This window comes from Oncorhynchus gorbuscha, linkage group LG11 (assembly GCF_021184085.1).
Source record: "Oncorhynchus gorbuscha isolate QuinsamMale2020 ecotype Even-year linkage group LG11, OgorEven_v1.0, whole genome shotgun sequence".
NCBI classification, from domain to species: domain Eukaryota; kingdom Metazoa; phylum Chordata; class Actinopteri; order Salmoniformes; family Salmonidae; genus Oncorhynchus; species Oncorhynchus gorbuscha.
In genome coordinates, this window is record NC_060183.1 from 18671055 (window position 1) to 18682835 (window position 11781).

The following is an 11781-nucleotide window of genomic DNA, read 5'->3' on the forward strand; positions in this document are numbered from 1 at the left end:
GGTATTTTTCTCCCTATTTAAGGTCCCACCAATACATAGAGAGAGAGAGATCCTCATTTTTGCGTTACTATTTTTCCTTTAGTTTATTGAGCACATTTTTTTTTTACCTACTTTTTTTATAACTCTGCATTGTTGGTTAAGTAAGCATTTCACAGTGAGTTCTACACCTGTTGTATTCGGCGCATGAGACAAACCCCCCAAAAAAAAAATTCATTTGATGATCACACCGGCAGATGTGCACTTCCTTAAAGCCAATGTCCACCTAAACATCTTTACCATCTACCTCGTTCAACATCAATTGAAGAAAGGACATTCAGAATAGAGAAGCTTGCCTGCTGAGCAGTCTCAAGTCATGGGTTATTTGAAAATCTGTATGATGTCAGTGCACATCACATCTCAGGATATTGCACAATTAGGCCTAGCAGTCAGGATTGATCTGGCTTCTGCATGTGGAGAAATCCATTTTTTCAAAAGCATCCCTTATTTTATGGATACCCGAGGCTTTCCACTCTGTTCCACATCAACTAAAAAAAAGGAACACTGTGCATAATCCAGAGTTCAAACAGGCTATTCAATCTTGATATCGTTTATGGACTGTTGTTTACTGAGGCATGAGAACCAATGACCTATATCACATGGTCTCTGAATAGGTCAAAGAATCCATTTCTATGTATTTTTTATGTAGGAGATAACTGAAAGGACTGTTCAAGCCGCAAGGACCTGGTGTACGATAACGATCATGAAAATTCCATACGTTCTTCGACATACGCCGACGATGAGCATGAGCATTCTTGAAGCAATCGACATTGGTCAACAAACTTCAACAAAAATGTTGAGAACTTTGTTTTGTTTGTTGAACCTAACGAAGCCAATGGGTAACTAAGAAAGGTTACAGTAGTCTTCCTGGAAAAGTTATAACTTTGTGAACGGTCACGGATGTCTGCCTATCTGGTCCAGTAGTCTGCACATGTCCAAGTCTACAGCTATGCTAATTCGAGTCTGCCGGCATAACTTGGGAGTATCCGTGACCATAATGTATGCGAGTGTGAGAGGTCTACACAATGACAATGAATTTAATTCAGATCGAAATTATATGACATTTGCAATATCAATATTGCGATTTTCTCCTTTCTTTTGACACTCCATTAATACAACAGAAACGAGACTACAGTACCTCCTCCAATGAGATATGCTACACTCCGTACATTCGCTCCCGACACGCACAGAGGACGCTGACCAATCACATACTGGCCAATCACAATCATCCCCGTTCAGAGCGTGCAGTTAGAGGCTGGTGAGGAGAGAAAGGGCTCTACCTCAGTAAACCTGGGAAACATGAGTGCTGTGAGTGCTAACGAGATCGATTTGGTGCCAAAGTAGAGCGCATCTTCAGTGGTATGGCAGTTTTTCAGCTACAGGCAAAACTACACTGCTCAAAAAAATAAAGGGAACACTTAAACAACACAATGTAACTCCAAGTCAATCACACTTCTGTGAAATCAAACTGTCCACTTAGGAAGCAACTGATTGACAAATTGCACATGCTGTTGTGCAAATGGAATAGACAACAGGTGGAAATTATAGGCAATTAGCAAGACACCCCCAATAAAGGAGTGGTTCTGCAGTTGGTGACCACAGACCACTTCTCAGTTCCTATGCTTCCTGGCTGATGTTTTGGTCACTTTTGAATGCTGGCGGTGCTTTCACTCTAGTGGTAGCACGAGACGGAGTCTACAACCCACACAAGTGTCTCAGTGCAGCTCATCCAGGATGGAACATCAATGCGAGCTGTAGCAAGAAGGTTTGCCGTGTCTGTCAGCGTATTGTCCAGAGCATGGAGGCGCTACCAGGAGACAGGCCAGTACATCAGGAGATGTGGAGGAGGCCGTAGGAGGGCAAGAAACAGCAGCAGGACCGCTACCTCCGCCTTTGTGCAAGGAGGAGCAGGAGGAGCACTGCCAGAGCCCTGCAAAATGACCTCCAGCAGGACACAAATGTGCATGTGTCTGCTCAAACAGTCAGAAACAGACTCCATGGGGGTGGTATGAGGGCCCAACGTCCACAGGTGGGGGTTGTGCTTACAGCCCAAAACCGTGCAGGACGTTTGGCATTTGCCAGAGAACACCAAGATTGGCAAATTCGCCACTGGCGCCCTGTGCTCTTCACATATGAAAGCAGGTTCACACGAGCACGTGACAGACGTAGCAGAGTCTGGAGACGCCGTGGAGAACGTCCTACAACCTGCAACATCCTCCAGCATGACCGGTTTGGCGGTGGGTCAGTCATGGTGTGGGGTGGCATTTCTTTGGGGGGCCGCACAGCCCTCCATGTGCTCGCCAGAGGTAGCCTGACTGCCATTAGGTACCGAGATGAGATCCTCAGACCCCTTGTGAGACCATATGCTGGTGCGGTTGGCCCTGGGTTCCTCCTAATGCAAGACAATGCTAGAGTGTGTCAGCAGTTCCTGCAAGAGGAAGGCATTGATGCTATGGACTGGCCCGCCCGTTCCCCACACCTGAATCCAAATGAGCACATCTGGGACATCATGTCTCACTCCGTCCACCAACGCCACGTTGCACCACAGACTGTCCAGGAGTTGGCAGATGATTTAGTCCAGGTCTGGGAGGAGATCCCTCAGGACACAATCTGCCACCTCATCAGGAGTATGCCCAGGCGTTGTAGGGAGGTCATACAAGCACGTGGAGGTCACACACACTACTGAGCCTCATTTTGACTTGTTTTAAGGACATTATATCAACGTTGGATCAGCCTGTAGTGTGGTTTTCCACTTTAATTTTGAGTGTGACTCCAAATCCAGACCTCCATGGGTTGATAAATTTGATTTCCATTGCAAAATTTGTGATTTTGTTGTCAGCACGTTCAACTATGTAAAGAAAATAGTATTTAATAAGAATATTTCATTCATTCAGATCTAGGATGTGCTATTTTAGTGTTCCCTTTATTTTTTTGAGCAGTGTATGGCGGGGGGGGGGGGGGTGACTGCACCAAAGGCACCCATCCTAAAAAGGCATGCCATTGCGTCGTCAAAAGAATATCTCGCAGTCACATAGGTGATAGCCTCGGGGGTTTATATCACATAACCATAGACATGATTCCTATTTAAACGAGTCAGCAAAGACGGCTTCAGCAAATGATAGACACGCGGAACAGGATATACAAGATTCCATCTCGCACATATTTCTCCAAAGTCACCATCCCAACACTGTATAACAAAATTAAGGGAAAAGTTAACAGAGCGTGTTGATTATTACGCGACAACAACAGACCTTGGGTAGAACAGGCGAGTCCTACAGTACAGTAGTTTGAAACTGAAAGGTTGGTGCTTGCAAACATCACAGGCTACTTCCCCGGAGATCACACGGGAGAAAAACGTCACCCTGGGGTTGAGAGAAGCTTTAGCCCCCTGGGGCCTGAAGGAGGAGCAGCACGTGTGCATAACGATAACGGCGAAACGTGGAAAAAGCCATCGCATTGAACGACTAGCCAGACTCCAATGTTTTGTACACAGACTGCACCTGCATCAGTAGGCTACGTGTTACATGTTAAGGCCATGTAAATGATTGAGCCTACACAACACAACCATAAGATTCTTATTCCATCTGAACGAGTAAGTGCTGAGCTTACAGCACACAATATTTTGATGATCATGCTAAACATTTATGTTTGTTATGTAGGTTTAATAATCCTATCTATTATTATATGTCTAACAATGTTAGAAACGATTTGTTTCATTTGGTTTTGCGTTCAGTTCGCACAGTATGTATCAATTCGTATGAACTCATTTTAGTCACCCTGACACTTGTTTTTAACATGTCTGATGGAATTAAAGTTTTCACCTAGGTGTAACCCTGCAATAAATTGACCACGTTCTACCTTTGTTGGCTTGTTAATACACTATAATGGCAAAGGCATATTCACAGTCGACCTAAATCAAACCAGGGTGTGTGCAGTCACTGTAGTGAAGGATCTTCCCATAGACACCACAAGTTGAGCTTTGAATAGTTTATCCCTACTTTCCTATAAAACATCATGTTAGTTTATCTGTACAAGTAACACAAATCTGAAAACGTCGCCGTTTTCAAACACAATGGGTAACAGTCTTTGTCGGAGCCTAAAAAGGTCCAAGGACAATAAGCAGCCAATTTCAGAAAGTCCGTCTAGAACTCACGGAAGTTGGAACTGATAAGGAACGAGACAGGATGCATCTTTAGCACTAAAAAAATATTGACGTTTTATTCCCCATTTCATGTATTTCTATATATTTGGATTAATTACAAGGCGTTGAAGAAGATTAACTTATCCTGCTCTTATCAGAATGCAATTCTCCTTCGCATGTGCTGGAAGAACCACATTCCTCAATACTATGCATGTTCCTTGACTGCATTCTTTCGCCCACACTAGGCTTTGTATGCACCCAGTCATATCCACTGGAGTAAAAAGCAAACGCATTGTAAGAATATCCGTCAAACAACAATCCAATCATGCGAAGTCAGTGCAAAATGCATTCATTTCAAATTCAATTTTGCACCCAGTGGAACGTTACAATATCGCCTACTGTATCACGTCAGGTCATCAATGATTCGATTTCAACCTCGGTTCTTTCTTTAGTGTCGTTCACTCTTTCCTACAGATGTCCTCTCTTAATTTGACCAGTTTCTCACAGCAGCAAAATAATCCTGCAGCAACAGGACATGTGAATTATTATGTGGATTACAATTAAGGGACATTTTTGTATGGGTTGATGCCATTTTCGTTAGGGAAGATCCAGTCTGAAATGTTATAGTGGAAATTATCATCTTTAGAAGCCTTTTTAAACCTCGGAGCCACTACACGTTTGAATTTCCTGCAGTGCAGGAAAATTCTCTGCAAGAAAAGAGTGATCAAATTAAGAGAACGCAAACATCTCTTTCCCATCTCATTCTGTTATTCTAGATGTTTCTTCTAGACAGGAACTTGTGTTTCTATAGACAGCTCCCTCCTAGGTCTAATGCAGATGCCTCAGAAGCCACATTTCTCCTGAGCGAAGCAAAGGGAATGCCATGCATGACACCTGAATAAATAAAGGAACTTGGCCAACTTCTTACCTGAAACTAATCTCTCCCTCTCCATATGTAGTGTTTGTGGACACATACATGACATTTAGAAAATGCTAACTGACTCCGTGCCAAATTAGGTGGACGCCAGAAAGCTGAAAATTGAATGTTGATGCACATGCATAGCTGGCACGGGAGCTGGACAAAAAGAGAACAATGTCAATAAAATAATAAAAGGTACTGATTTCATCTCCCCTAAACTTCAATCTCATATTTCTTATCTGCAGTCTCCCTCGTACGTTTTCTCTATTCATAGCTAGGGACATTGTTACAGTAGCGGTCGTCTCTCTGGTATAGCCTAGTATCTATTTGTGACTCACCTACTTCTGACAATCCTTTCTACTCTCTTTGAGGTCTACTTTCATGAATCCTGATCCCCTCATGTCCCTGAGGGAGAGCTCACCTTTCCCCCATCCAGATTCCCTCATCTCCCTGAGGGAGAGCTCACCTTTCCCCCCATCCAGATTCCCTCATCTCCCTGAGGGAGAGCTCTCCATTGTACTCAGGAGGTCTTTGTCTCAGATCAATAGTCCCTTTAAAATTCCTCTCCACCCTTAGGCAGTCACGACTCCACACTCCAAGGATCTCTCTCTCCTTTACACACACACACACACACACACACACACACACACACACACACGCTTGCTACCTGAGCCTATAAAATAACAAGGAAATGCAACCACTCCAAAGAAGGCGACAAACACAGTGGTGTTCTACTGTAAACTTTCTACAGATGCTTGTCTGAATACAGCCCTTTGGGTTGTGTCTAGTCTGCGGTTTGTTTGTTATGACTGAAGAGACCAGTGGGACTAGTAACAACAGAACCACACTTCCTTCAACCTGCTCTCCTCCCACAGGGACCCACTCCAGAGTAAAACACAGCATATGACTTTGTTTGCCAAGACTAGCTAAATGTCTATGCCACGGTCCAAGATGCAAGACTTTACAGGCAAATGTAAAAGCTGGGAAGAGCAGCAGTAAAGATGGAGAAAGCAGAGAGGAATGGTACTGAACCCCACTATTCCCAGCACATTTCAGGGACTGCGCGAGCTACCTGTGAGCATCAGAATACAAAGTGAGTGAGGCAGTGGAGGAGCAGATGTCTACAACAGACTTTAATGAACAGACCCCCACTGCCTGTGAGAAGGTCACCATGAGGAGGAGTGACGAATGAGAGAGGCAGGGAGAAGCAGCTCTCGGCCTTGCCTCTGCATAGGGCAGGACTGGAGGATTGTATTTGCATTTTGCCTTGCAATGTTATTACTAAATTCCCTTCCAGACCAGACACTCCTCAGTCACCACAAGCCAACTGTTACATTCTACTCTGATAGGACTATCTTTGACTCCTCAGTACTAAAGAGAAAAGTCCTAAAGTTAACCAGCACAAGGAAATAGTAGCTGGTACACAAACATACTCAAAGTTTGCAGCTTATTTTCAGGCATTTTTCTATACTCCGTGTAGGATAATAGTTTAATTCATGTTCATAGTGATCAATCAACTGCTCCTTACATCCTCCCTCAAAACAGCTCAGATTTAGACCATAGTTGGGTCCAGAAATAAAGCAAAGCCAGTTCAGACCGGAAACCTAAGTGTTTGATATCATCAGCTGATATTGGAGAGGCAGGTAGCCTAGCGGTTAGAGCGTCGGGCCACTACCCAAAAGGTTGCTAGATTGAATTCCCAAGATGACAAGGTAAAAAAATATGTCGTTCTGCCCCCGAACAATGCAGTTAACCCACTGTTCCTAGGCCGTCATTGTAAATAAGAATTTGTTCTTAACTGACTAGTTAAATAAAAGGTTAAATAAATAAAAATATGTAGCTATGATGTGCTCACTCCCTGAAGTTTTTGGTAATGATTTAGGTTTAATATGGCAGTGAGCTACCCTGAAGCTGCAGAGCCTAACGTCAAGACTTAAAGCATTGTCATGTACAAAATGGTTCAACTGTAGTGTTTTCTGTCAGAACTCCTCACAGTGAAAATATTTCATGCAGGCATCAGAATGATGTAAAAGCATCAACTGTGAAATTAATTTCACTCAGAATTTGAAAATCCAGAACATAAAAAAAAAAAATTGTACCCATTTGTATGAATTATTTAATAAACTCATACTTTATGATTAGGCCAAGAAAAATGGATTGCTGCTGTGAACTTACGGCTAGTTCAAAAATAACTAAATCTCTCTGAAACCATAGCGGCCACATGGCTCTCTTGATTTCATTTTAATCAAATCAGTATATTAATGTTACTTAGAAAATACAATTCTTTGGGGAGAAAGATCCTTTTACTAGAAATGTTCATATAATTTCCAGTTTCCCCATGGCACCTACTAAAGGTAGACTTCTTTCAGGGGACCGGAGCCCTAGGACCATGCCTCAGGACTACCTGGCATCCTTGCTGTCCCCAGTCCACCTGGCCGTGCTTTTGCTCCAGTTTCAACTGTTCTGCCTGCGGCTATGGAACCCTGACCTGTTCACCGGACGTGCTACCTGTCTCAGACATGCTGTTTTCAACTCTCTAGAGACAGCAGGAGCGGTAGAGATTCTCAATGATCGGCTATGAAAAGCCAACTGACATTTACTCCCGAGGTGCTGACTTGTTGCACCCTCGACAACTACTGTGATTATTATTATTTGACCATGCTGGTCATCTATGAACATTTGAACATTTTGGCCATGTTCTGTTATAATCTCCACCAGACACAGCCAAAAGAGGACTGGTCACCCCTCATAGGAAGAAACCTAGAGGAACCAGGCTATGTTTTGGACTTTCTAGGGAGTTGTTCCTAGCCACCGTGCTTCTACACCTGCATTGCTTGCTGTTTGGGGTTTAGACTAGGTTTCTATACAGCACTTTGAGATATCAGCTGATGTAAGAAGGGCAATATAAATACATTTGATTTAAATTGAATCAGTGTTTGTAGTGGTGGCAACAATACCTTCCATAAATATTCTTCTTACATTCTACAAGACATAGGGGAGTATAAAATCAGATGCATAATTAAGATCCCGAATCTGAGAGGGCCTCCCGAGTGGCGCAGTAGTCGAAGGCATATACAGTGGGGCAACAAAGTATTTAGTCAGCCAACAATTGTGCAAGTTCTCCCACTTAAAAAGATGAGTGGCCTGCAATTTTCATCATAGGTACACTTCAACTATGACAGACAAAATGAGGGGAAAAAAATCCAGAAAAATAACATTGTAGGATTTTTAATGAATTTATTTTTAAATTATGGTGGAAAATAAGTATTTGGTCAATAACAAAAGTTTCTCAATACTTTGTTAAATACCCTTTGTTGGCAATGACGGAGGTTAAACGTTTTCTGTAAGTCTCCACAAGGTTTTCACACACCGTTGCTGGTATTTTGGCCCATTCCTCCATGCAGATCTCCTCTAGAGCAGTGATGTTCTGGGGCTGTTGCTGGGCAACATGGACTTTCAACTCCCTCCAAAGAGTTTTTATGGGGTTGAGATCTGGAGACTGGCTAGGCCACTCCAGGACCTTGAAATGCTTCTTACGAAGCCACTCCTTCGTTGCCCGGGCGGTGTGTTTGGGATCATTGTCATACTGAAAGACCCAGCCACGTTTCATCTTCAATGCCCTTGCTGATGGAAGGAGATTTTCACTCAAAATCTCACGATACATGGCCCCATTCATTCTTTCCTTTACACGGATCAGTCGTCCTGGTCCCTTTGCAGAAAAACAGCCCCAAAGCATGATAATTCCACCCCCATGCTTCACAGTAGGTATGGTGTTCTTTGGATCCAACTCAGTATTCTTTGTCCTCCAAACATGATGAGTTTAGTTTTTACCAAAAAGTTCTATTTTGGGAGAATGTCATATGGTCAGATGAAACCAATCTTCTTCTGGATCATCCAATGCTCTCTAGCAAACTTCAGATGGGCCTAGACATGTACTGGCTTAAGCAGGGGGACACGTCTGGCACTGCAGGATTTGAGTCCCTGGCGGCGTAGTGTGTTACTGATGATAGGCTTTGTTACTTTGTTCCCAGCTCTCTGCAGGTCATTCATTAGGTCTCCCCGTGTGGTTCTGGGATTTTTGCTCACTGTCCTTGTGACCATTTTGACCCCACAGGGTGAGATCTTGCGAGGAGCCCCAGATCGAGGGAGATTATCAGTGTTCTTGTATGTCTTCAATTTCCTAATATTTGCTCCCACAGTTGATTTCTTCAAACCAAGCTGCTTACCTATTGCAGATTCAGTCTTCCCACCCTGGTGCAGGTCTACAATTTAGTTTCTGGTGTCCTTGACAGCTCTTTGTTCTTGGCCATCGTGAAGGCTGGCTTCTGTGTTAAGCGGGTTGGATATTAAGAAGCGTGGTTTGACGGGTCATGTTTCGGAGGACGCAGGACTCAACCATCGCCTCGCGAGCACGTTGGGGAGTTGCAGCTGTAGAGCAAGGGGAACTACTACTTCAAGGTCTCAGAGCAAGTGACGTCACTGATTGGAACGCTATTTAGCGCGCACCGCTAACTAAGCTAGCCGGGACTTTCACATCAGTTACACAGAGATGAGACAAATACAACAAACAAAAAATTGCTCATTAGATACCTAACTGTAAGGGAGGCAATGTGTCTGCCAAACTATCCCAGAAAGATAAGACCGAAGGCAATACCTTCGGGAAAAGTCTCACCCTTCCTTTGGCTTTGAGGATCTTCAAGAAATGTTTGGAAAACAAAGAACGGAGTCTACCAAAACAACTCAAAAGGCTGTCACATCTGACATCTGCTCATACTCACGTGTTGACAGATAGAGAAACCCTGGGCTTGGAAAAAAAGAAAGGACAGGTGTGTGTATGTGTGTTCAAAAACATATTTTCTTACCCCAGCAGCAAAGCCAAGACTTCCATCCAATATCCGCTTCTGAAGAGGAGGGCAGAGAGAAAGGAGGAGTGAAGTCAAACCAAGGTCATCAACAATCCAATGTGATGTTTAGTTCAGAGCAATTCCATGGTAACGGAGTTACACTGAGACACTGATTTTTCACTTTAAAATGTAAACCAAACAAAAACCATGTTATTTCAAAGTTTAACAAACCATATGACGCTATGCTCAATGACTACCTTTAAGAATTTTAACTAAAAATGTTATTAATACACATTTACAGGAAGAACTGTGCATATATAAAGTTTGGTAACAGAATAAAACTGAGGGATATTGTACTGTAATTATTTTTACCAAACGTTTTATCTGCAGTCTTTCCAGTAAATGTTTTATAATTGTTCTGACTGTGTAAATTGTTCAAAGTAGCCATTGTACTACTGTATGGTTTGTTCAACTTTAAAAATCAACGTTTTTTTTGTTTAACATACATTTTAAATAGAAAAAAATCAGAGTCGGTGTAATTCCATTGACATGGAAATGCCCTTCTCAAGGACAAAAAAAATAAAGAAATGAAGGCATGTCTTCAAAGATATTGAACTTTCCATTTCTATGAAACTTGAACTTCTGAAGCCATTCAAATATACTGCAATTGATTTAGTGAAACTAAGGGACATATTAGAGTTCACACCAGGGACATAAACTGTATTCGTCTGCATATTGCAGTGTCACAATACAGTAAAACATCATACAGCGGCAACACACAGAGAAACGTTGTACCAGTTCCTTACCTGTCGGCTGGAGAAGATGAAGACCAGGGCAGCCCCAGCAGCAGTCAGGCCCCAGGTGAACAGAGTTCCCAGCAGGGCCTGGGTCACAGGACTGTAGCCTGGAAGCATGGTGCCAATCTTGGGGACAGAGAGATGCACACAGTGGAGTGGAGCCGCACAGGATACTTTAGGTTGTTTTTACGACACAGTCACAGTAGCTAGCTAACTTGACGAATGTAAGGTACATTGTCGGGAAATCCCTGTAATATGAGTGCTCCAAATAACAGATCATTTTGTAGAACAAAGGCGTGTGTGCTAAATCCTGTTGGTTCAGGAATGTGACAGGGTGGCAATGTTTGCAAATTACTGCCCAACCCCACAAGCGTCCTGCTTTGCTGTCTACATAGCTAAATAAACTTGCTTGGCAAGCAAGAAGAGAAACATTTGCTAATGCCTTTCATTGCATTGTTACATCTTTATTTGTGTCCAAAATAGCTCTTTTGGCTCTCTATCTGAAATCAATGTGCGTTGCTAATATCATCTAAAGAGTTGGCCTAGAAGTATCAGACGACACTGTCAGATAACTTTGCTTTTGTCCGCTGCGCTGGTTGTGTTGCAACGAAACACGTGCTTTACGGCATTACCAAGACACATGCGTTATCCGGGGACAGATTAATATATTCTCATCTTGTTTTATGGTTTTAATTCATTAAATCAAGTAAAAACACTTACTGTCACTTCTGGCACCACAAGTCGAATGTATTTACTTCCTACTTCGCTGTATACGTATCTGTGACAGGTTGAGGACTGCCCCTCGCAAGATGCCATTGGCTATTCCAGCATTTGGAGGCGTGTATTGTAATTTGATAAGCCAATAAGCCTTCGTTCACAAAGTCACAGCCAGCCACTAACTTTTGACATCAATATTACAAATGGTGTTTTATGAATGTCATGTTAGATTTTTTCAAACGGATAATTTCCTGCATAGTATTATTTTGATTATTTTGTATTGATTTTGCATATCACACTATATAGCTTTTGTCAGGAGGTCATTTT

General features: G+C 42.7%; 1 protein-coding gene across 2 annotated transcripts in view; it reads right to left on the reverse strand.

The window, feature by feature from the left end:
- Window positions 1-11517, reverse strand: part of LOC124048212 (zinc transporter ZIP11-like) — a 150557-nt gene extending 139040 nt beyond the window's left edge. For both annotated transcript variants that reach the window (XM_046368762.1, XM_046368761.1), the window contains exons 1-3: window positions 11458-11517; window positions 10747-10863; window positions 9959-9997 (exon numbers count right to left, since the gene is read on the reverse strand). In XM_046368762.1, the coding sequence (XP_046224718.1) occupies window positions 9959-9997; window positions 10747-10854 (147 nt within the window). In that variant the 5' untranslated portion in view covers window positions 10855-10863; window positions 11458-11517. The remainder of the gene's footprint in view (window positions 1-9958; window positions 9998-10746; window positions 10864-11457) is intronic.
- Between the last annotated feature and the right edge of the window lie 264 nt (window positions 11518-11781).